At 41.5% G+C, this 26,087-nt stretch overlaps 1 protein-coding gene across 2 annotated transcripts; it reads left to right on the forward strand.

The window, feature by feature from the left end:
- LOC143137004 (interferon-induced protein 44-like) lies at positions 1-26,051 on the forward strand. Of its 2 annotated transcripts, none has more exons than XM_076297552.1 (8): positions 1-109; positions 987-1,041; positions 1,275-1,308; positions 16,699-16,897; positions 18,323-18,475; positions 18,663-18,876; positions 23,003-23,103; positions 25,510-26,051. In XM_076297552.1, exons 2-8 carry the CDS (start codon positions 999-1,001, stop codon positions 25,726-25,728), a joined length of 963 nt encoding a protein of 320 aa, XP_076153667.1. In that variant the 5' UTR covers positions 1-109; positions 987-998; the 3' UTR covers positions 25,729-26,051. The 2 variants fall into 2 exon arrangements, with proteins under 2 accessions (XP_076153667.1, XP_076153668.1); XM_076297553.1 differs by having other exon boundaries at positions 23-124.
- Positions 26,052-26,087: the final 36 nt, after the last annotated feature.

Raw genomic sequence — 26,087 nt, forward strand, 5'->3', positions numbered from 1 at the left:
CAAATCATCACATTCAAAGGAATCCTTCTGCTCTTGTTCATTTTCTTTTGTGCGACGATATCTAACGTTTCTCAGCGGACCTTAAGACGGGACGGCCGGACACACAAAGGTACTTTCTTACAATGTAGGTTTCAACAGTGTGCAAATGAAAATAAGAAACTTTTTACAAAAGATCTAAAAATGTTGTACTTTTTTGTTGTTTTCGATATGTAAGGCCTAAAAATGTCTTAAAACGTCGGACCTTGTAAGAAGGAAAAGACTTAGTAACAATTAATTGGTTATTTTCTATCACACAACACTGTCCACAATTACGAGTGAAGAATTATATTAGATTTGGAGCAGAAGATTTCCATAAGATTTCCAGGATGCTTTTCTCTTCTATTGACAGCCTTGTAAATCCAGCTCCAGAAAAAAACATATTTTCACCAGCTGAGCTTTGCGCTTTTTCACTTTAACAAAAAAAATGGGTGGACCAAAATCACTTTATACAGAATGTGTATATATACCCCCTTATGTGAGCATATTGACAAAGGTTGATGAAGAAGTAATGCAACAACAACCCTCTACCTCACTTGACCCCAGCCCCATTTACTTGATGTCCGTCGGACTGCAGTGTAACAGCCGGCTAAGTTTAGAATTCCAAATAGCCGGTTATGTTGTTCAGATATACGGCCCAAACTTGCCTTGACATCTGCAGAACATGCAGACTTACATGTAGGTCTGAAAGCAGTTTATATCTCTGTACTATTTATGGTGTGTAAGGGCTCAGGGGATTACAAATATGGGCCTCAAATATGAAGATTGCCCACAGGTTCACAAATGAGAAGTGGCACTTGTAAGAAGAGTTGATGGTATGTTGTTCTTAAAGGTTGTGTATTTTTATAAAACATGTTTGATATATTTTGTAAAATGTTTCATGTCCTTAAGGATCAAAATGACAACAGAACATTCCTTTACCAGATAAGCAATCTCATTTTTCCTCTCAGAAACAGCCAGACATGGGCGGATCAGAATCTAAGGAGCACCCTTCCTGCTCTCCATGTAAGGGCATACTTCCTGTTGGACTAAAGCAGCAGCACCCCTAGTGGATACAATAATCATAACCGCCCATACTATTCCTCCAACTGTTTCCAGATTGAGATTCATTGTCTCACAGGCATGAAAGACTAACAATATCTGGCTATGAAACTGATTAATCCCAGGTGTTTTGTTCATGGGAACTATTCTTGTCACTAAGGGTTTTTGGTGTTCAATTCAATGTGTGTGTTTCACAGTGCTGCAAGAACCATGGAGGATACTGGACTGGAGGTGAGTTCACTGTCTACCAACTAACTGAGATCTAAGTGTGTGTGTGTGTGTGTGTGTGTGTGTGTGTGTGTGTGTGTATGTGTGTGTATGTATGTGTGTGTGTGTGTGTGTGGTGTGTGTGTGTGTTATGTGTGTGTGTGTGTGTGTGTGTGTTATGTGTATGTGTGTGTGCATTATAGGCAATCTCAACAGCACAAACAAGCTTTCCTAAGATACTGTATGTCAAGTGGGACAGAAAACACTAAAAAAAAAACTAAAAACATATTTTAAAGACAACATTTTATAGAACATTAAGTTAAAGTCTGATTAATTTTACTTTCAAAGTATTTGAGGTTTTGAACGTTTCAACTCGAATCCCTCTTGAAAAAGATTGAAAAGGTTTATATTGATGTAATCTTTGTGATTTGTCTTGTGTCTTGACTGTTGTCCGATGTCTATGGATGTTAAACTGTGCCCTATCTAGGGACTTCAGAGGGAAAATAGCCAAAGGGTAACTCCAGGGCCGTTTCAAGGAATTTGGGGGCCCCAAGCAAAATGGACATGGAGCCCCCCCCCCACACACACACACACCCCCACCCCACCGCACGCAAAGCCTACAGGAACCACAGCATAGCCATACAGTTTAAATTCACCCACACTTTATATAAATAAAAAATGTTGACAGTGCAAATACTGCTGTTGCATATAGGCCTACTGTGCATTAGTTTTGAACATTTGCAAAAACACCACGTACCATAAAATCCAATGTCAGCTTCTTCCTCATGAATTGAGAATGAAGTTGGTGAACCTGGGAAAATAATTGAAAAAAAAATCTGAAATTACCTGTGCTTTTGACCATTTCACTGTTAGCATATTGGAAATGGACATTAACAGCTCAGCTCAGTGAGAGAAATGCACTCTACCTTCATCAGTGGAGGTATCCTTAGGAAGAGCCTGAGGGCTGAGAAATTTAAGCAAAGCACCTTGAGGGAGAAAGAAAATATCTTAGCATAGGGTGACCAGACGTCCTCTTTTGCCCGGACATGTCCTCTTTTTGAAACCTAAAAATGTGTCCGGGCGGAATTTCAAAGTCGTCCGGGATTTTGTTATTCTAGCCTCAAACATGTTTACAGCGAATTTGCATTGCTCTCTCTTTCATTCATGGATATATCTATGTCTTTCGTTCACATACTAGTCACGGCCTCGCCCTACAGTTCGCTTTGCATAGACCCCTGAAGTTTGCCTACAAAAAAGAACCAAAACAGCCATCTTTGCCCATATAAGGAGATCCGGTTGTTAATTGAAGCTAACTACCTATGGCAAGTTTGCATTGCAAGTTAGCTCTGGGGTAGCAAAATTCTAAGTGTGCCGCCTTCACGTAACGGAGATCACAGTATCCACTCGAAGGTAGAGGACAAAAGTGTGTTCAGGAAAACGTCTGCATTTTAGACTTTTTCATCCCTGCGAGAGTTTAAAAGATGCGATAATTCAAAATCCCCATGTTATTTTCCCATAGGAAAAATCGCCAGAAACCGGATGTCAAACATGGCTGCTTTTTTGTAGGCGAACTTCAGAGGTCTATTGAGTAGGGTGTAGAGCCTGACCTTAGCTACCGTCATTGGTCGATAGGCCCAGTAATCTCAAACATTTAATTGATCAGTCAGTCACCTCAATAGCGCAAACTTCCTTGTTTAGTGTAAGTTCACGGACGAATTAAAACGTAAATTTCCATGTTTTTGTCTCGGTCGATATCAACATGAAGCTGAGTGCCGGACCTGCAAAGCAGGCACTTACGCGTCGGTCGCAAATGAAGGTGCCAACGACCTACAGGTAGGCTACACAACGTTCAGCAAAGCATCGAACGGCAGCGAGGGGTGAGAGCTCATCAGCTAAAGTGACAGAGTTTTTCGACCTTAACATTAGGGTCAAACCGGGACGATTGAAACGGAGGACGAATGAAACATTCCGGTTTTCTCCGAGTGCAACGATGATAGACAGTCATCATTTGGACAAAACATAGAGCATATTAACCTCCGTTGCTCAGCCAAATGCCTTCCTGTTACGTCCTGGTATCACGGAGTTACAGGCGATAAACGATTTTTGATGGTCACAAGTTTACATCATTAGCGGTTTATTTTTTTTTATTATTAAAGAGTGTTTTTCATTTAAAGGTTTGACTTCATGCTTATTCAGTAGAGCATTTAGTGCTCTCCCCAATCCCAGACGTTCACATTGCTTGATTGTTTGTAATGGATGCAAAACAGCCTATAATGCTAGATGTCTATGGCGGGACGATTGAAACACCTGTTTCATTTGTCCCGACCAGGCAGTAAACCCCATTTATTCTAAGTCAATGCACACATATCTGTGTTTATACTATATTTTATGCAGGTGAGACATGGAAAAGTAGTTTTAGAAAGATGCAAATATATTTGGGGCTTTCAGGTAGGGGGGTCGAGTTTTGCCATGTAAACCTATGGAGACCGACGGCCTGTCGGTCATGAAGGGCACTTATTTGGATGTGTGGTGGCTTTAACCACGTAAAAACAGAGTGAAATAACATTTTGTACTATAGAAACATTATATAATTCGAAACATGCATTATTCTAGCTATATTAATGGCATAGTGCATGCTATTTCCATAACCGCGAGATAAGCGCTTTACCATGACGTCAATGAGTTGTTAACAGACATGAACCAAGACATATAGCCCAGCAGCAATCTATCTAAAATAACACATACTTGAAGTACCATTCATGATATGTTGTCAAATATTGAAATTGTGGGAAGTTTACATAATTTAAGCTGTATGTTTCATTCCTCCCCCATGCTGTTTCATTCGTCCCAGCCAGGAGGGACGAATGAAACAAAACGCACGTTCGACTTCTCCTTAAATAACTCTTGAACGGTTTTGTTCAGAGCTGTAAATGCAACTGTATTGGACAGAGGATAGATGTAGGTTGCTAGAGACAAAATATTAACTTTCAGTGTTTTACGATGTCTTTGTAAATTACATTTAATTAAGAAGTGTTTCATTCGTCCCGGTTCTCCCTACGTCTCCAAAATAATTTTGATGGCACATAACCTCATAACCATAGACTGTAACATGACAAACGGCACTTCTGCCATTCTCTGAGCTATTTATTTAGCTGAACCTTTAAACTGCCTTTAAGGGATAGCCTGCACACTGACAACAGCAGATGTCAATAATCCTCTATCTACTGCAGCCTATATTCAGGTGAATTTAATATGTTGGCATAACATGAGGGATAGATGTAGGCCTATTTCTTTACAAAAGAAATATCTAATAATAATGGATTGAAAAGAGGTAGGCCTAATAATAGACCAGACACGATTGAATAGATGGTTTGATAGATAGATTGAAAATGGACAACATATCCACAACAGTCCCCATCAACACAACTGTTTTCATAGGTCAGGACTATTAAGCTCTAAAACAGATTGTTCAAAATTATAGAGCTACTGTAAAAGATTCATGTATTTTCAGAAACACCTTGGATCAAATTTAGAGATAGGCTATGCAACATTAAAGATGGGTCGCCATCCAAATGTATCTTGCGAGTATAGAGCTCAACAGCCCTGCTGTTATTGTAATTATTGTTTTTGCACATTTAAAACTTTCATGTTTTCAAAATAGTCTTTTGAGGCCAGCCAATCCCCCCCCCCCCACTGAAGTGTCCTCTTTTTCACAAACCCAAATCTGGTCACCCTATCTTAGCATTTCCATATTTTGATATTTAGAAGGGATGCAGCTGCTTTCACAACTACCAATGCTTACTCTGTAAAAACATCCCAAGCTAATGTTATACATTGACCTAGGCCTACTTGTAGCTTAACAGCATTTAAGCATTCTGCTGTTTGAAAATTAAGCTTAGACAGACGCACCTGGTGCTTTAAAGACAGTAAACAGCTGGCGTGCATGAATACTGCTAGACATGAATGTTCCAGTCTGCTTTGATGCACGGAATTTATCGTTTTCTTACCCCATTTGGTAAATAGTGTAGCGTCGGTGGATGTACATGTCTAACGTTGAATGAGTGTCTCCCAGAATGCAGTGCGAGTGAATGCTAGAATGTGTAATGTCGATTATAATAGTTGTAGTTACGTTTACCATGTTGTGTATTTGTTAGCGTGTTAGTCTCTTTGGTTGTACCTCATGTGCTTATCCTCGTGGTGATGTGTGTAGTAAACCCTTATTGTGTGCAGCATGTGCGGCTGAGACTACCCCTGTGTTGCCCTATGTAGTTGTCTGTGTGCGTCTGAGTCTTCCTGTTCCAATAAATGGCCGTCCTGGCCAAAGGTGAATCTTGTCTGAGGGTGAGATCGCTACATTGGTGTCAGAAGTGGTATGGGCTCCTCCCGGGGCGCGAAGATCTACGCCAGATCAAGATTGAGAAGAAGGCTGAAGACCAGACCAGCAAGATGGCGGTGAACCTCAGCAGATGTTCCAATGGTCCTTTTAAGGGCTAGCCAGCTCGCTGAGCTCGCCACTTCGGAGGATGGAGGACCTTCCGGCCCGGCGCGGGACCTGTGCAGGGGACCAGCCCTGCACAGCCAACGAGAGCTGCCAGCGCTGGAGGAAGCGGCCCCGGCTGAGGAGTTCCCGGCTCGACGCCGATGTCGATGCTGCCATCATCCGAGGATCTCATCCATAGAGAGCGCAAACTCTCTGACGACCTTGGAACACGACCACAGCGGCCGGGTTTACACCGCCAGCTACGGAAGAACTTCCAGAGCGTCAGCTGCCGGTCGAGAGTGTGATAGAGTCATAGCTGCTAGTTCGGGAGCTTGCGGTGCTCCAACTAGTGACCAAGAGGGTAACGTCGACCTGTAGAGCCTTGGGAGCTATCGTTTTGTGGACTGTTGAGATTTGAAGTGCGCACGTTCCGGTTGATGCAAGTCTGCGCAATGTTTTTCATGTTTTGTGTGTGAGTTCCTGTTTGTCCCGAGCCTGCTGGGAGGGTCGGGGTCTCCATTTCCCGCCACAGTGGAGCATCGTTGTGCTCGAGAGACAGCCGACAAAAGTTCTACAAGAGGGCAGCGCGAGGAGGGACCTCGACGTGGACTGCTGACCGCCTGGAGATCGGCACACTGTGGACAGGTGGCAACGGCCACGAGCTGTCACAGTAGCCAGAAGGGGCTACCGAACGTCCAGGGGTTCCAGCGTATCCGGGGGTTCGGCTTGCAGTGGGACTGTTTGCTGCTGTTTGAGGTAGCGCAGCTGCACGGCGGGAAACCGAGGGCCCAAGCGACACCACGACCCACGTCTGGCCGGTTCTGGTGCTTGTTCGGGGAAGAAATGACGTGACAGAGGCAGCCGAAAGCCCTTCCAGTTGGGAGGGGTTATCGTGCAGCCGGAGGCTTTCCGGTCACTTGGACTAAGCACTGGGACTGACACCGACGCAGCCGCGAGCGGTGAGCTGAGCCGTCATTGCCGGGGACGACAATGGCTCGGGAGGGGGTTATGTAGCGTCGGTGGATGTACATGTCTAACGTTGAATGAGTGTCTCCCAGAATGCAGTGCGAGTGAATGCTAGAATGTGTAATGTCGATTATAATAGTTGTAGTTACGTTTACCATGTTGTGTATTTGTTAGCGTGTTAGTCTCTTTGGTTGTACCTCATGTGCTTATCCTCGTGGTGATGTGTGTAGTAAACCCTTATTGTGTGTAGCATGTGCGGCTGAGACTACCCCTGTGTTGCCCTATGTAGTTGTCTGTGTGCGTCTGAGTCTTCCTGTTCCAATAAATGGCCGTCCTGGCCAAAGGTGAATCTTGTCTGAAGGTGAGATCGCTACAATAGATTATCACGGTCGAATAGTTAGTATAATGTAGCAGAGAAGCTATGCCACTTTCATCAAAACCTATTGCAAAGCTATAGCAATGTTATGTCATTAAATACGATAAACAGTGATTCTGGAACAGATCTGCGTCTTCCTTATCCCGTTAATAAACATATTACAGTATGTAACCATATTCCGTCCGTTCGGAAAAAAGTTGCTCTAACTGTCCTAGTTTGTTACAAGCAGCATGGGCCGTCAGGCAGGTAGTTAACATAAAAAAATTTTGCTAGGCTAGCCTTCCTGCTGCGACATTACACCATTTGTACAAGACAAGTAGAGCTATTTTATCCAGTGTAATTTATCACTTACCACTATCTTGTTTTTTCTTGTCATACTCTTCCTTTCTCTTCTTTCTTTTCTGGCTTCCGGACGCTTCATTATGACTGCGAGGTTTTATATTTTCCCGCAGCTAACCTGGGGGTCGTTTCTAGAAAAGTTAGCAACGACGTTGCTCAACCACCATGGTACAAACAACGACACTGTTACACCTGTTTCCAGAAAGCATCGTACCTGTGTCGCAATTCGCTACCTCCGACGTTCGAACAACGTAGTTCCAACAACGTTGTTGATGATGCAGGGATACATATCATTGGTGGAAACAGTGGCAACGTGTAATACCCCACCCCCTAGAAATGTTCTGTCACGGCCTATGTTGACATGTTTCTAATCTAAAGCGAGTGATTAATGCTGGTGGGCCATTCTACAGAAACGCACACTTTTCTGTCCCCTGACTTTAGAGGACTATAACATTTTAAAAACATATTACTGTTGCAATTTATTTATATTTTAAAGTAAAATAATATGTTTCCTGAACAATTACACCTTTTTGAGCCATCATTATGACAGTATTTGTTTTTAAACAATTTTATGAATTCCCAGGCACCACAAAAATGCCCGTCCCAACTGTCAAGTACAAAGGCAGAGGGCAATATTTTTAAGTCAAAAACATGATTTTTATTCAGTTAAATTGCAATAATATATACATAACTATCAAATATATTATATGCATTAGATAAAAATACAAAATGACAATTAAATATTACAAATAAAATGATAAAAATGTATGTCCCATGGAGTCATGTCACTGGTGTTACCTCATTAGAAAAGACTATCATTTTGACATAAAAAATCAGACTGATGACATCACAGGACATCTATTTACTTCCTTCCTGAAGATCAAAGAAGACAGACACATGGTAAGACCACTGACTCTTTTCATTTTTGAGAAATATTCTCATTTATCTTAAGTTTTCCTTTGAAGCTTTTAGTTGACGTCACTGGTATGACCTATTTTATTCTTTGGAAAGTTAAAAAAAAAAGATTACAAATGGATTAATATACATAATTTAGTGAGTATACCATGAATGACAATATGTGGTTTGATTCCCTGTAGCAGCCATTTTGTAAATTTCATTTTCCTTGAGAGTTGTCACTGGTGTTACCATCACTGGTGTTACCCTCATGTGGGTAACACCAGTGACTGTCAGTTACAATGTATGAAATTCTTGTTTACAATACTTTGTTAAATACTTTCACTTATTGTCAATGTGATTTTATTAGCCTACATGTAAAAATTTGGTGTCATATACTTAATTCGAGTTGAGTAGTCAAGATCTTTGGTCACTGGTGTTACATAAATGTCACTGGTGTTACTGTGTGTTTTAGGAACATTAAGACAAATGTGTCAAATTCGACATGATAATGATTTAATATTCATTTAATTTTGCTAGACTTAAGAGATGACATTTAAACAATTGCAATATTATTTGTTTATAACTGTTTTATATTATATTTTCATTTTTATAGAGAATACATGGTTGCGCATTTGAATAAACATCATTCAAATAAACTTTTAACAATCATTATTAAAATAAATAAATCAATAATCTCCTGTTTTTTGCCTTATCATAATTGTACTGTAGCTCTTATTACATGTGCTAAAGAGATTGAGAGATAATATTTTTAAAAAGCTATAATTATTGCCAAAATGAGTAAGGTAACACCAGTGACAAATAGACGGTGCATGAAATCTTTAAATAAATGCTCAATAAAGGTAAAAAATATTTAAGGTGTCCCTTAAGTGTATTCTTACAGCCAATAAGTTAAGTAATAGTGTGGTCTAAGTTTGAAGTTTAGAAAATGAAAGAAATTTTCAGACATCTTGCCATGTCAAAAGTGTGCGTTTCTGTAGAATGACCCTGGTATTGTCATTGCCATCAGCCAAAACCTAGACCCAGGCATGAAAACGGGTAAGGGGTGAAAAAGGTGAGAAGGGCGTGTGAAGAGGGAAATGGCCGTTTCATAGCAAAACAAGCGCGAGTGACATTGTTGCCAATAGTGCATAGCTTCCATGGAGTATTAAGTTGCCTAAAACCAGAGATTTAAAATAATAAAATACCTTAATTTCTTCTTTTTGGCTTGGGCCTAAGTGTAAAGGGGCCCACGTGCGCTGTTTGGCAACATGCTTCAGCCTGGCCCTCCTCTCCTCCTCAGTAATCTATGAGTTTTCTTTCTTTATTTATTTCTTTGTGCCCGAAGATATCAGACATTTCTGAAGATTTCATAGGCCTAATGGACACTTCATAGTAGAGTATTAGAATAAGTCTGAATAAGATAAGTCTGAATATTTGTTGGACCAAACCAGGTAGGATAAATAAACTTGGGTAGGGTAGACTAGGCTTTAATTTGTAAAATTGGTTTGAAATGTTTTAACCTGCAGCCTATAGGCTACTTACAGATTGTGGCATTGTGCTAGTGTGTTTAACCAACCAATAAAGTTGTGTGAACAGTGTTCACATTACATGTTAAACCCTGTAGACACAGACTATGCCTACTGATCAGGGGCCGTATTCACAAAGCCTTTTATCTTACCACTAGGAGTACTCCTAAATCGCACTAAAAGATTTTAGCTAGGAGTTTTCTCTTAAAAGTTATTCACAAAGCCTTTCAGACCTACTCTTAGTAAGGAAAAATGACAACTCCTAAACTAAGAGTGAGTCTTCGTTGCTATGGATGACGTCATTACTCATGCACGAGCTTGACTGAAGTGACCACCTTGATTGGCTGATGATTGTAACGCGGGAATGATTCCAAACACCTCCCTTACGATGATGAGTGACAGGTGACAGGTCTGAGAATGCGTGCGCTACACAAGTAGCTCGAAGGACGGAAGATGACGAATAACTAAATAAAGGGGCCTAGCCTAAATGAATAAAGAGTAAGGCAAAACAAATAGCCTACAGTAGTAGCCTAATGAAACATAGGCCTACGGACTGATGCAGTATCTTTGCAACATTATTGAATTAATCTGTCACATATGCCTACGTTTGCAAAGAAGAGACCATTTTAATTTGATTCACAATGAAACGTTACATTTAATTTACATGTTAACAATGAGTAGTTTTGCTTGTTGTTGGTGGCGTTATTGCATCCCTTTTATGAATGCAAAATTGTTCCCTCGCGATTGGAAGCTCCTGTTGCCGCATAGGCGACGCATTTCAAAACATCGCAACGTGAAATGCCACAAAAAGCTGTTTTTGAATAGGTCTTAGTGGGTTAGGAGTCCTCTCGACTACTTTTAAGCTGTCCCAGACTTAGGTGCTACTTTTAGGTCTAAAATGCTTTGTGAATTACTTTTAGTGAAAAAAATTAGGAGTCCTAAAGTTAGGAGTGACACGCCCATTATTTTTAGGAGTTGCTCCTAAATTCGCCACTTAGGAGCTACTTTTAGCCTTAAAATTCTTTGTGAATACGGCCCCAGGCCACTGAACGTTTCTTAAAAGACAGCATTACCATGTCAAACACTGCTTTTGTCTCTCAACTTGACAAAACGCACCAGCCCAGTTTAGGAGCATTTAATTCAACTATTTAGTTATTCACATTAGCCTTTGCTATACTGATAAAGTATGCCTATTTTCTTTACCTTTTGTCGATCTAGATGGCTCAAACTGCACGTATTCTACATCAAATGAACTCGTTATTTCTATATTTCTGTCCAATATCGCTAACTTTAACAACAGCCTATGCTACGTTGCTACACCAATCTCAACGTCTTTTTCTTACAGTTACAGAAGTTGAAAGTTTCAACTAGCCCACCTGTGACATCTATAACCACCTGTGACATCTCTCCTGGCCGGGCTCACATTCCAGCTGACATTTCAGACGCATATCTGTAGTCCAGCGCAAGCGTTCTGTTCGCGTTGCATCCGCGGCAAAAATAAGCTTCCACTGTTTAATAGGCTAAATGCATAGGGGCTCCATTCACATAATCGTTGCTGGATGAGACAAGTTTTTAATTGGGCTTGTCTTACAACGCATCAAGATGCGTTCGCGTCTGCGCATAATTTGTAAAGTCAGTTGTAACCCCATACCCCCCCCCCCCCCCCCCCCCAAATATCTTCTCATCGGATCTGCGCGAACCACGTAGGTCCCCTATTCTGGATTCAAAACGGCGAAAGGTGAGGAGTTTTCATGCCTGTAGACCTATTGCAAGCATATAAAACAGTTAACTTAAGCAGACCAATATGAGTCATTATTTGTGTTAAATATCTGTGTTGGAAAAAATATATAGCCTGGACAAATATCTGGGTATCCCATAGGCTATCAACTGTCTCGTGGCTTAACAGCAGCGCGTTGGTGCGCTGCGAGCTCGGCCGGAGTTCGCATCCTATCTCTTCTTTTCATCTCTGAGTAAGAGTAGGCCTACGAGACACAACAATAGGTTTTGACCATACATATTTATGTATATAGTTACTCTACATCGAGAGACCATAGGTACAATACATCAGTGGCGCCTGCAGCTGTACGGCCGTACGCACTGTGCGTACCTTCAAGCTCCGCGGGGGGAGAGAGAGAAAGAGAGAGAGAGACGCGTTTAGAAGTTTGTGTGTGATCGGGGGCGGGGCAGGGATGGGGTTTGCGATAGAGAGACCGGTCTAGTAGATGGGGCGGGGTGTGTGAGTGATCACGACAACTGATTGGTTACTGGAAAAGTAAAAAAATAAATTGTATCGTTTGCCCCCTCGCTGTGTGTCATCAGTGTCGATTCCCTCCAAATTGAAGAACAGCAACTATCAGTCAGTAGTTCTACCATACCGTGTGCGATTACCAGCATAAAAATGAGTAAACGAAGCTTCAAACAAATGAGTTTATTTCAAACATTTTCTAAAAAGCCTAAATGCAATGATGCACAGGCGTCCTCTGCTTGCCAGCCGTCTCCGGTACCGTCTGAAACGGCTAGTGGCCAGGCTGAGACACAGTCCTCCACTCCTCCAGAAGCACCCCTTAGCAGCAATGGAACAATCAGTGCTAACTGTCCAGGCCCCTCGCAGGAGCCGGCTGAGACAGCATTTGTCACTGAAAGCTCACAACTTAACTCAACATCCTCTCAATCCAATCTCACCTCATCCCCCTTTCCCCGTCTTCCCTCCACGTCAATGATAAATGCTAGCTGTTCATCCTCAGCTTTCCAGACAGATGAACTATCCCCAAGCTCTGCTAGTGCTATGTCCCAGGTAGTTAGCAGCCCACTAACATTAGCATCAGACTTGTCAGACATTGGCAAACTTGAGGCAAATATCCTTAAATGTGCATCGGACTCAGTCAAACTCCATGTCTTGCAGACCCAATTTAGACACAACACTGATTTTCGGTAAACAGAGAAAAGTGCCAGAAGAATTTTTCAATGAGTCGAACTATCCAACCTTGCGCTACAGTCTGTGTCAGGATAGCCTGCTTTGTGTTGCATGCATACTGTTTTCATCCGGTGAGTTAATTCTCAGGACTAAGCCACTCCGAGATTGGAGCAATGCAAAAAAAATAGTTGTGAAACGCATAGCCACACAAGCACACCAGGCTGCCCAGTTGCGGGCTTCAGAATTTGTCCAAATATGCACAGGTAAAAAGCCTTCCATTTGCGCAACATTGGATCGCTCCCTCCAAGAGACAACAGAACGTAACAGGCATGGTATAACAGCAATCATCGACTTGATCAATACGTGTGGTCATCAAAATGTAGCTCTTAGAGGTCATACAGACGAGCGAAGCAATTTCCATGCTTTTTTACAGTACCGTGCAAGGGGGGATGCCACCCTAAAGCAATACTTGGAACTTGCGCCTGCCAACGCAACTTATTGTGGCCACCAAATTCAGAACGAAATAATTGAATTGTGTGGGAAACAGATTCAAAATACAATTCTTCACAAATGCCAATCTGCCAAATGGTTTTCTGTCATACTAGATGAAACAGCTGATATCAGCAATTCGGAGCAAGTGTCATTGTCAGTGCGTTACGTGCATTCTGACGCAGGAAAATATTCCGTGAGAGATGACTTCTTATGCTTCATCTCCACTGCTGAGACAACAGGTGAGGCATTGACTAAGATCGTGCTTGACCAATTAAACGAATTAAAATTAGACCCAATGAACATGGTAGGACAGGGCTATGACGGCGCAGGCAATGTTAGTGGCAAGGTGAAAGGGGTGCAAGCCCGCATCAGACATCTCTATCCTGCTGCTACCTATGTGCATTGCCGAAATCACGCACTGAACCTGGCCATAGTGCATTCCACACGAATTCCATTGATTAGAAATTCACTGAACATCATCCAAGACATCGTGAGTTTCATTAGCCTGGGTTTTCCCATGCTGCCTTGCGCGCGCGATTCAATTCGCGCTGCAAGGCAGCCTGGAAACCATGGAGCAAATTTTCGCCTGAGATAGGGGACCAATCACAGAGCGGGGAGGGTGCAGCAAGACGATGACGTCGAATATGCGACACACCGAAGCAGTTTGTTTACATCCAACATGGCAGCCGAAGCGAAGGTACCTTTCGACGCAGCCTTAGATAGTGTTTTAAGTAGCTTGGAACGCAAGTTTACTTTGAAAGAAGAGCAACTTTTGGCGTTGAAACATTTCGTGACCAAGAAGGATGTTTTTGCCCTGCTACCAACAGGCTTTTAGCCTGGCTAGCGTCACGTCATCAAGTACAATTGAAACGATTGGCTATGAACTAGGAACAGGCGCATTTGACAGACATTCGTAGCGCCCAATAAACGGCTCTGGGCATTTGTAAAGCACGCCTCAAATACGAGGAAATGAGCATGTGGTTTCCAGACCCCGTCTCATTTGAGATGAGGGTATGACGCTAGCCAGGCTAGAGTTTCATATCTGCTTCCCCCAAACGGCTACAGATATTCTTAGGTGACCAAAGCAACCAACGTTTACAAAAATTCTCTGACACTCGCTGGTCCCAACACGATGCATGCATTGCCACTGTGATAAAAAATGATGAGCGCATATTCGTGACAATGGCGAGGCTACAGACAGAGGGCGACTCAAAAAGCTGTGCTACGGCGACCTCCCTATCCAAATCAATGGAATCATTTGATTTCATCATAAGCATTACTGTAATTCAGGGTTTGCTTCAGTACCTTACGCCCCTCAGCAAGTTTGCAAAATCCTGAATGCGATCTACCAACAGCCGCAACTAATGCCACCGCCTTAGTAACACTGCTTCAACGCAAACGAGATACAGCGTTTGGGAACTTGTGGGAGCAGGCCTGTGCTTTGGCAGCCAAAATTGAAGTTCACCCCTCTGTCCCCCGCATTGTGGCATTGCAGACCAAACGGTCAAACACATCTACATCAACCCCAGAAGACTATTGGCGACTTAACATTTTCCTTCCATTCATTGACCACCTCACAACCGATGTGAGAGACCGCGTCTGCGTCCCACTGCCGCGCCTGAAGGGCCAGTATTTGCTGCCAGACAAACTTTCGTCCTTGACCGATCGATACGTTATGGCAGGACATAAAAGAGGAGTTTAAACAACTCATGCCGGATGTTAATGGTGCCGACACGGAGCTGGAGCTGTGGAGACAGCTCAATGAGCTACAACCAAAAAATAATGACATTTGTCAAACTTTGGAAAACACGGAAAATTTCTATCCAAACGTTCACTCCGTCTTGAAAGTCTTGCTTACAATGCCAGTATCCACGGCCTCTGCTGAGCGGTCATTTAGTACATTGAGGCGTCTCAAAACTTACTTGCGGAGTACAATGACGGACACTAGACTAACCGGCCTTGCCCTCCTAAACATCCATTGGGAAATGACAATTGACTGCGAAGAAGTCCTAAAACAATTCGATGCAACCGGTAGAAGGAGAATTAGCTTTAAATAGGCATTCTTTTAAACAGTCATGATTTTTTTTTAGCCCATAAAACTTGGTGCCCATTAGATCAGTTCAATAAATCTGTTCAATAAATCAGTTCCGTTCAAATATGTTAGCGCTTGTTATGTTATGCGCTTTTTTTGTATGTGTTGGGGGGGGGGGGGTTCCGATGTCTGTGCGTACCTTAACATTTAATCCTGCAGGCGCCCCTGCAATACATCATTAAAAACCAATTGAATCTACGTGTCACACTAGTTCACCTGCAGGTAGCGAGAAGCAAGAGGACAATCTCACATCATAAGAAAATCTAACCTACAACATTGGGATAATAAGTCATCTGCTTTAGCCACTACACCATTTAACACTGCTGTTGATAGGGACTGTGAAGATTATAATACTAAAATCAAGGCAATACTTTTATTAACATAAATAGCAAGAATGAGCCAAGTAGGGGAGCAGTGTCTTAATCAAAATTAAGCTAAAGGATAGATCAATCATTGAGTCACGAGATAAACATCCACTTCGCAAATTTTGGTTAGGTGGTTGTGATTTTTGGTTAGGCGCTCCGGACACCAACAAGAACTACCAAGGAACGACACAAGTGCGACTGCCTAGGGGCAGTAGTTCAAACGACCAAACTTTGCGTCCTTGTTTGCGATTGAGAGTTCTAACTACCCTTTCTAGAAACACCAAATCCAAGAACGATGGAGCGTACTACCAAGGTTGCGACGCAAGTTAGCAAACGACGCTTTCTGGAAACGACCCCCTGGCTGGCTGGCTGCTGTCAGCGACTACTGAGAGGGGCCCCCTTGAGGGGGATGCCGGTATTGCCGGTAACAGTGTCGTTGCACTTTACTGCATTGACTATTAAAGGGGCGCTCACAGTTTGTCGTTGCATTTTATTCTTAACCAGTCGTTGTCTTGGGGCCCCTGGCCAGCTCGGGGCCCCAAGCAATTGCTTTGGTTTGCTTGCCTTCTAGCGACAGGCCTGGTAACTCTGGTACTATGCAAGAAATTACAACTTTTATGGTTAAAATTGTAGGTAAATAATAAATAAAAAATCTTACGCTGTGTCAATGACTAAATGACATGGGTTACTTTGTTTTTCAATAAGAATTACCTAATTGGTGGCGACGCAACTGAAAACATCAAAAATTGAATGAGACATGATGCAGCTGATATGCATATTTAATGAATTCAAAGGACAGAGAACATTTAATACAACTGTCAACACACGCTTGCAGTTAGAACTGCAGATGTATGAACTACAAACACTTTACTTCAACAATCTCTGTAGTGTCGTGTGATATTTTTTTTCTTCAGTGTGTCAATATTCAGCCCACATTATTCATGCAAATCAATGTTTATATGCCCAGCAAAAGGAATGAGATGAAAGACCATTTGAGGAGCATGGATATCAGCAATGACGATGTTAAGCATCTCCGTATCCTGGTTCACGGTCCAGTGGGAGCAGGAAAGTCCAGCTTCATCAACTCCATAGACAGCATCTTCCAGGGGCGAATGACCAATGGAGCTACAGCTGAAGCTAATGCTGGACACAGCTGCACAAAGACAGTGAGTATCTCATTTAAACTGGGAAAGACTCACCCCTCTAAACCGATCCTGGTCACAGCACCAGAAAATGCAGGGGTCAGACCATAAAATTCCAACCCAGAGTCGTAAATATAGCCTGCATGTGTAACCTGTGTTGCGTTGAACCACGTAGCTCAGCCTTGCACATGCTTTACATAACATTGCACCCACAAACAGCATCACCTCAGGTCAGAAGTCGAGCGCACTAGCAATCGAAATAAAAGCCCAGGCTAGCTCTCCTACCAGCACTACTATTAAGATGTCTGGAGGTAGATTTACCAACGTACATACTGCACAGCTATGGACCGTTACACCATTACACAGATACCATTACACATCCTCATATACGGTCATGTACTCTGCCTATACTCACTAAATCGTATAGAAGTGCCAAGGTTTTGGTACTTGGTCGGTAGTTGGTGCTGTTGTTGTGCTTTCACCATTTACGATGTTCATGGCCATTGACTTAAATCAGAAGATGCCAACGTAAACCAGATTGATTGGTCACTATATCACACTCAATTTCCAACCATTAGTTCACATTTAAAGGTCATATGCAGGCTAAAAAAAAAAGATTTGAAAGTCATACCGTGGGCCCTATCTTACACCTGGCGGAAAAGCGGGACGCAATCTTACACTCAATAAAGGGGATGACTTTTTCGCCATGTGCTCCACTTTTATTAAACCCAGGGATGTGACGCTTAACGACATAAGGTGTGGCCATGATCCAAAAATCACCCTCTGAAAAGGATTACGCCACTGATTAAGGAAAACCTGGTCTATAGCGAATGGTTCATATAAAGCACAGTTGAAGACGCACTGTTCTGAGATGTAAGCAGCCCTTAGCAACCAGTCCCAATCAACTCCTCTGCAGGATCATTAGGATTAGGATTTTTATTCAGTTATTCCAACATTACTGGGGTATGTGTTAAAGTGCCCCACTCAGCTTCGTAAATCAACTGTCTGTCAAATTCGGTAGAAGCCTAAATTATTATTAATAAATGTATACTCATCATATTTTGCCTTTTTCAACACAGTTTATGACAGTTAAGGAATTAAGGGTATGAGAAAAGGTTAGAGATCATTTTGCTTTAATACTGCAAGACACTTTTTCATCTGGACCGGTATCATTAAGTTCTATGATAGTTGTGTTGCGTTCAGTCCAAGATGGCGGAGGCGTAGCTCGGTCATGGGCACATTTGTTGCAATGGAATGTTAAGTGTCGCCTCTTGGTACTTCTATTCTCTTTGCTATAACCACCACATCCTACTATCCATTTCTGAAAAGGGACCCATGAATTGGGAAATGTTGTGCCAGGTGTAAGATAGGGCCCATACTGTTATTTGTAGCTGCAGTGTTTGTGGTCTCTCAACTGGTTTATAATAATGAGAATGTTGTAATTTTCAGTACAAAACCAACAAAATTAAAAATGGAGAATATGGATCCTACTTACGATTTGTCATCAGTGATGCCATGGGTCAGGAAAGAGGCGATTTCAATGGAGTGCAAACAGATGACCTGATAAAAATCTTGGAGGGTCACATCAAAGAAGGTTATAAGGTAAACACAACTACAGGCAATAGTTAATTCATGTCCAATCTGTTAATGTCTCCCATATACATTTCCCCTGGCAATTTTCACCATCCAGGTTAAATTAATTTTCCATTTTCACCATGCATGTTAAATAAAGGGCTTGCAACTAACTACAGGACATTGTTGTTTTTCATTTTTCTATTCCCTTGTACAGTTCAATTCTGCAAAGTCTTGTCAACAGGAGGAAAAGGAATATAACAAAGATCCAAGTCTGAGTGACAGGATTCACTGTCTGGTCACTGTCATTCCAGCAAGTAGCGTCCTCTGGTGTGCTGACAACAAGAAAGTTTCAGGCAATGTCATGCAGGAAAAGGATGAAGCCTTCATCAACAAGATCAAAGATGTCAGAGCATGTGCCAGCACGATGGGCAAGTGCTTTTTACACCATTGACCCTGACTGAAGACCATTTTTTCACACTTGATGCCCTTGTGGCAGAAAAAAGGCTTATTGTGTGGCTATGCTACATGACAAAGATAAAATAGACCCCACCATTTAAATCAGAGGGAATAGCCCTTTAAAATTATATGAAATATAATAAATAATTGTGAGGGCTGAACAATACCTTTAAAATTCAACCCTAAAAACACCAAAATATCCGTTTATTAATATAAATCTAATTTTCAGAAATTAGAATGGTTAATCTGAAAAGCAAGCTTGGAAACCAGACTCTCTGACTTCACAGAGATCCATAGGCAAACGTTTATTTCCGGGTGGGAGGGCACAGTTTGCAATGTTCTCAATGCTCGAGTTCATGTGACGAGACACTGATGATGCTTTGATCGAAGTTTCATGTTATGTCGAGCCTTCTTAGTGTTTGAAAAATAGCGATTTTGACGCGACCATGTAGCCTACTAAACTAAAGTTAGACTCAGGTACGTTCGTATTTCAAGTGACAAAATTAAGGTATGACTAAAGTTTAGCTGACGATATAACATCCTACTCGACTGTGACTTTGTTCGTGACACTCCTGTTAATAGGCTAAACTAGAAAGAGCTAAAATAACTCACACCAACCTTAATTGCGCCTTTTATTCACATTTGCTCAAAGATTTCATATGTATAAGCCCTTTTCGCTCCCTACGTTGATGTATTCCAAGCGGCCAGCTGCTTCGGGGGCGGGGACATAGGAATTGAAACACCATGCCTGTGTTACGTAATTGCTCTCAGGGACGCCCTCTGTTCACATGTAAAATTCATTTTATACAACCCCACCTCCATCTTGCCTGTTCACAATTCTGAGAAATTCTTGATTGTTTGTGTTATGTTTATGTTATGTGTGTGTGTGTGTGTGTGTGTGTGTGTGTGTGTGTGCGTGCGTGCTTGTGTGTGTGCCTGTGCATGCAAGCGCACATATGTCTACTGTGTGAGTATGTGTCATACGTATGATTACTGTGAATGTATGTGTGTATGTGTGTGTATCTGTTTGTGCACATGTGTGCACATGAAATGGGTTAACATGACCCCTGGAGGCAAACATACGGAAGAAAATGGTCATCCTAGGCCCTACAGTTCTCAAGATATTCACAGAGAACTGTGTCTGCCCTACCCTCCTTTCGGGGGGTCCAGTCCAGCGGGGGGGCTACCAAGGGCGTCGTAGTGGGGGGACAAGTGGGAATAAATTACCCGGGCCCCATGTGGGGGGAGGGCCCCTGAGGAGTTGAATTTTATTTTCCTTAATAATAAATAATTTCCTTAATTTAAAGATCTTAATAAATGTTATTAACTAATATAGATGCAAATATTTCGGGTAAATGCATCAGTTGATTGATGTATTAAATTGTGTCCAAGCCAACATTTCCCTTGCACGAAATGGTTCAGTCCGCCTTCCCCTGCTAGGCGCATTTTTGAAGTAACGTTCATTCTGCCGAAGCGGCAATGCAGACGGTCACGGTGTGAAGATGTCTAAGTGTAAGAAAGCTAAATCCGGTTCCCAGAAAAGAAAAGAGAGGCAAGAAAGGGAGAAAAAAAGAAATGAGGGAAAACAAGTGTTAACAGCCTTCTTTCCCAAGAAAGGTGAGGCCAATGTGAAAGCAATAGTCTACAAATGAAATGAACTCCTGAAGGTTACAAAACACTTCAATACCACCGCGAATCCGCGATTATCGGTGCTAAAACAGCATTAACACAAAATTAGAAATAACATGATGCCTGATTTATAGCCTACCACAACATTTCAATAGCCTACTAATTCGAAAAATTATTATGAGCTAATAGCTTAACTTAGCAGGCTCAATGTTATATAGGTTCATGAGGAAAGAATTAGTAGCAAAGCTAACTTGTGAAACGCATCACACAGTAAGCTATAGATAGCTGTTCTCTCAGCCAAAAGTGTTCAATTTGTATAGATAGCTGTTCTCTCAGCCAAAAGTGTTTTCATTCATTTCATGTTCTAGCTTTTAAACATTCTTCAAATAAAACAGAAATTCAGTGAAGTCTTGGGTAATAAGATTATTTTCTGTTATACAGTACATGAGTTGTTAGATTAATTCAATGTGTTATTAGATAGTAGTTAGTTGTGAACCTCATGCTTCATGCTTACAGCCGGTGGTTGGTTGGTTGGTTGGGGGGCATGGCCACCACTTGTGCATAGGGCCCAGAATTTGGTGCTACGCCCCTGGGGGCTACAGATCAAAACGAAAAATGACTGTTCCATGCTATCCATGTGGGGGTACATGCCCACCAAGTTTTGTGTATCCCGGTCTTTCAGTGTCCCGGGAATCCTTGTTGGTGTACGTCACTAAATGTACACATAAATTATTTTATTGTAAGGCCCCCCATGAACGAAAGTACACAAAACTTGGCATGCATTTGGAGGGTGTCATAATGATCCTACACTTTTAATTTTGTGCAGTTTTGACCATGTCAGCCAGAGATATTGTGATGAGAAAAACTAATTTTTTGCTTTTTAATTTTTAACTAGGTGGCACTATACATGAAATAAGTGGTAATGTCCCCTTAAGACCAACATACATAAAAAGGTGGACCTCCTAGGCCCTACGGTTCTCGAGATATTCACAGAAAACGGTCTCCGGCCACCTACAGGCCAGTTGGTGTATAGTAACATAAATTAATTTATTGTGTGGCCCCCCATGAACGGAATTCCACAAAACTTTGCGTGCATACAGATGGTGTCATAATGATCCTACACTTCCAATTTCGTGCAGTTTTGACTATGTTAGGTCACAGATACCTTCAATTACAACACCTCATTTTTACCTTTTTGTGTTTAACTAGGTGGCGCTATACATGAAATGAGTGTTTATGGAATGGGTTGACATGGCCCCTTGAGATCAACATACAAAAAAAAAAAGGTCCTCCTAAACCCTACGGTTTTCAAGATATTCACAGAAAACTGTGTCTGCCCTACCCTCCTTTCGGAGGTCCAGTCCAGCGGGGGGCTACAGATCAAAACGAAAAACGATGGTTCCATGCTATCCATGTGGGGTTACATGCCCACAAAGTTTCGTGTACCCCGGTCTTTCAGTGTCCCGGGAATCATTGACGGAAATTTGGGCATGCGAAAAAAAAAAAAAAAAAAAAATTCTGACTAAACCTATATGACCGCCGCTTCGCTGCGCGGCGGTCATAATAAGAGACATGACAAATCTTGTTTTTTTACAATTATCTAAGGCAAACATACCTGGAAGACAACAGACAGGGCAATCAATGACGACATGCAGACGAAAAGAGTTCTGGCATCCTACAAAGTAATGCACCCGTTAGCACCCAGTCAAAAGGCTACTCAGATAACAATCGGTTTTCTTCAAATGAATTTACGACGCTAATTTGCATACAATCTAATAAAAAATAACGGAGGTGTCACAGAACATTGTTACATCATATAAAAGGATAATATCTTAAGTAAAATAAGAAATACACAGTTTTAAAGCATTTCAACTTCGCAGGATTTACAAAGCCAGCTTACCCCTTTCCAGACTTTCAAAACGTGAGAAAGTCTGCAGGTGTGTTACACCAATTAATGCCCCATCGGAAACAATAGCAAAACCATTAACGGAACCATTAAAAGATTAACATATATTACAAAAGAGATATGGGGAAGTTCACTAAAGAGACAAAACTTTATTTATACTTAATTATGCCTTTGCTACATATGCATGCAGATGCCAAAGACTGAGCTATATTTCTCATATGTCCCTTGCTGGCCACCGTTATTTTATAATGATGCTCGCACACGGAGAGTGGCCTCTACGCTATGTAGATGTAAATGAGGATTTCTCAGCCAATAGGTATACTTCGAATTGGTGGTGGTGATAATTAAACATGAATGGGAAATGTTGATTTAGTTAACAAACAACTGAAAATGTTACACAGGGGACCTTTAAGCTCTGTCAAACACATCCATTTAATTCCTTATAATATAAAAACACAAAAGAAAGACACTTTTCTGTTTGGTACAGTAACTTGGGGAAATCAGCCATACCAATTGGAAAGGAAATGTTTCTTTTTTTAAGTTGGTGAGTTTTTCTGTTTCAGACATCCCTCAAGTTGTCATCCTGTCCAAAGTAGACGAGGCATGCCGTGAGGTAAACAAGGACATTAAAATGATCTACAGAAGCAGAATGATCCGTGAGAAGGTGAGAATATCTCTTACATTTCTTAGACAGCCAACTCTCTTCCAGTAGCCACTATCTTTAGGAAAGGTACAGACGAGTCAGTAGTCTCATTTGACACAATGCCAACATGCAGGTACAGACGAGTCAGTAGGCTCATTTGACACAATGCCAACATGCAGGTACAGACGAGTCAGTAGGCTCATTTGACACAATGCCAACATGCATCACATTCAACCAGATTTGTGCAGCCCTTGAATGAGCCTAAAGCTTTCCTTACACCAGTATACTTTGACAAGATTTTGGGAAAGATTATTGAAAGATTTTAGTCTTTTGAACTAGAAGGAATTAGGGACCGTTCGTTATTTATAAACGGGGTCACCGGAGGAAAATAGGGGAGGGTCATGTCTTTTTATTCTTTGTTGAGGGGAGGGTCACCTAACTTTTTTTGTCTAGAAGGGGGGGTCGCCCATCTTTTGTATTAATGAAAACAGCAAAAAATCAAAGTGGCTTGTTTGATTGTTGATTTATGTCGCCATATAATGTTCTCTTTCGTTCCATAGCTCTGTCAATATTGAACAATGAAAATAAGGGAGATTTCCCGGGTTTCTCACGCAAAATACGGAAAATGTCAACATCCGTCCCCATTAACGTTGGAAGGGTTGGAGCAACAAAGTAGCCTACTTTATTCACGCCTAACAGCCTCAACTTTATCCAGCCCTAAAAAAGCTAACTTTGGTTTACTTGTAGTTTACCGTGTAGCCTAGCCTAACTTTAAACAGTGTGCATGCTTATAAAGCATACTTGTGCTTCATTCATCCACACATCCAGCTCCTAAAGTTTTGACAAGCATTTCTACCAATTGACCTTATTCCTGCCCATCTCTAGCTTTGCTGTCTCCATCCTTTCTGTTTTTGTTGTTTGCAAAAAAATATATAGTAGGCACTATTTATTGGTAACCAGCAACAAGTGCAATTTGTTTATCGCTGTCATTCTCTCTCCTGCCAACAAAAATGTGTTACGTTCCAAGTAGCAGTGCGTAATTCTGCCTCATAAAGCAGAATACAGAATACAAATACATTGGTCATATAAATAGCCAGTTTATGGTCTACAGTGTAGGCTAGAGTTGGTAAGTTATGGTAGGCCAACTTGGAGTCAATATACAGGGGGATTTCTTTGGCTCTTAGCCTGGCAGGTGCGCAGGTAGACATAGCCTACGGCCGAACACTGCAAGCGCCAATGAATCGTGCTCTCACAACAACCACGTCGTTAACTTGTTAATGTTAATAGGCCTACTAGGTTAACATCACTCTCGCATTCAAGCAAGCAAAACGATGATTTGAATACATCTGTTTCTCTGGAAGGGCAAGGGGTAACAACAGGACAACACAAAGACAGGCCAGAATGCAGGACTAATGTTATGAGAGTAGTCTAGGCTATTACAGTAATATGGGATATTCTACGGGAAAATATTAAAACGGCAAGACAGCGGGGAAAAGTTAAAATGATAGGCCTAAACCCGGAAAAAGTTGGCATGTTAGGTATTTTTCGGTCCCTGTGATTATTTGTGAAATTGTGCAAACGGTCTTTTCAAGTCATTTGAGAAGGAAGGAGTGTAGCAAGCTCCCAAATTGACGCTCGTCTGAGAAATTGAGTTTTGGATAATGTTCAGCTTCGGCAGCTTTACAATGACTGAGGAAGCCTAGAGACGAGTCCATAGCAACAAGTTCATGTGTTGAATTTGTTATTACCCAGTGTGCTTTGTTGAATGGTCTCAATGTTTTATTGTTTTATTTCATGTGAATACTTACTAGAGGAGTAAATTATTTCAAGTAGGCTAATGCAGTTGCAGGAAGTGTGCATTTAGTTTCCATGCTTATTGTGTTTCCACAACAATGTTAGTGAGTAAATCTACAGAAATGGCCACCATCTTGGTGAAGTGTGATGTGTAAGATCAGAAAGCAGAGGGTGAGTTTAGAACGATTGCTTAAGTCGATGTGTTTTCATAGCGCTCCATAGCGCTAGGTATCGACGATTGGCCGGGGAGGGTCATGTCTTTTTTGAAAAGACTGCTGGAGGGTCGTTGAAAATTTTCTTGCAGGCAGGGGAGGGTCATGGAACTTTTGATTGAAGCACTTAAAATCCCTCCGGTGACCCCGTTTATAAATAACGAACGGTCCCTTACCAGTGCATGAAAATGCAATATATATATATATATATACAGTATAGGGTACATATGATGGTTGCTATGCCAAATAAAGTGGTCGCTATGCTGGCTGTTGGTTGCTACGGTGGTTGCTAAGGTTGACATTATAGGAATGGAAGGCTAGGGCTAGGGTAATATTATTATTATTATGCATCTTACCACTTTTTCCATACACTATTAAACTTGAACTATGTGTGTGTGTGTGTGTGTGTGTGTGTTTCCAGATTAAATATTGCAGTGGCAATACAGGAGTTCCTCTAAACTACATTTTCCCAGTGAAGAACTACCATGAGGAGATTGATCTGAACGAGGACATGGACGTGCTGCTGCTGTCTGCACTGAAACACATCCTGACCTTCGCCAACGACCACGTGGCAGAGACGAAAGAAAGAAAAAGTCTGAAAAGCTCTTTAAAAAAATCACTATCTGCAATCACTTCATGATGACTTTGTCCTCATATGATTTTGTTGTAATACTCTGTCTTGGTCTCCCTCCCTCCCTGTTTCACACATATACACCAATGCAAGACTTTACATTGCAATTGACTTAGCTAGTTTTGTTAGACGTTGAATGTTTTTTTTTAAGAAAATATTAATCTAACCAGGACAAATAATCTAAGAATGAATTACTATATACAGCATAACACATTCTATACAGCATAAAATAAATGTTTCACATAATATGTGATGTGGTAGCTATTTCTTTGCTTGATCTTAAAATGATCATTCTAACACTAACAAGAAATAAAAAAGTTTCCAAATCCAAACTGATACGTCAATGAATCAGTAGGTAATTAAAGTGT

Source organism: Alosa pseudoharengus, unplaced genomic scaffold (genome assembly GCF_046254945.1).
Source record: "Alosa pseudoharengus isolate Yale_2024_CS ecotype anadromous, Long Island Sound unplaced genomic scaffold, YU_APseudo_1.1 YU_APseudo_1.1_scf_1, whole genome shotgun sequence".
NCBI lineage: Eukaryota > Metazoa > Chordata > Actinopteri > Clupeiformes > Clupeidae > Alosa > Alosa pseudoharengus.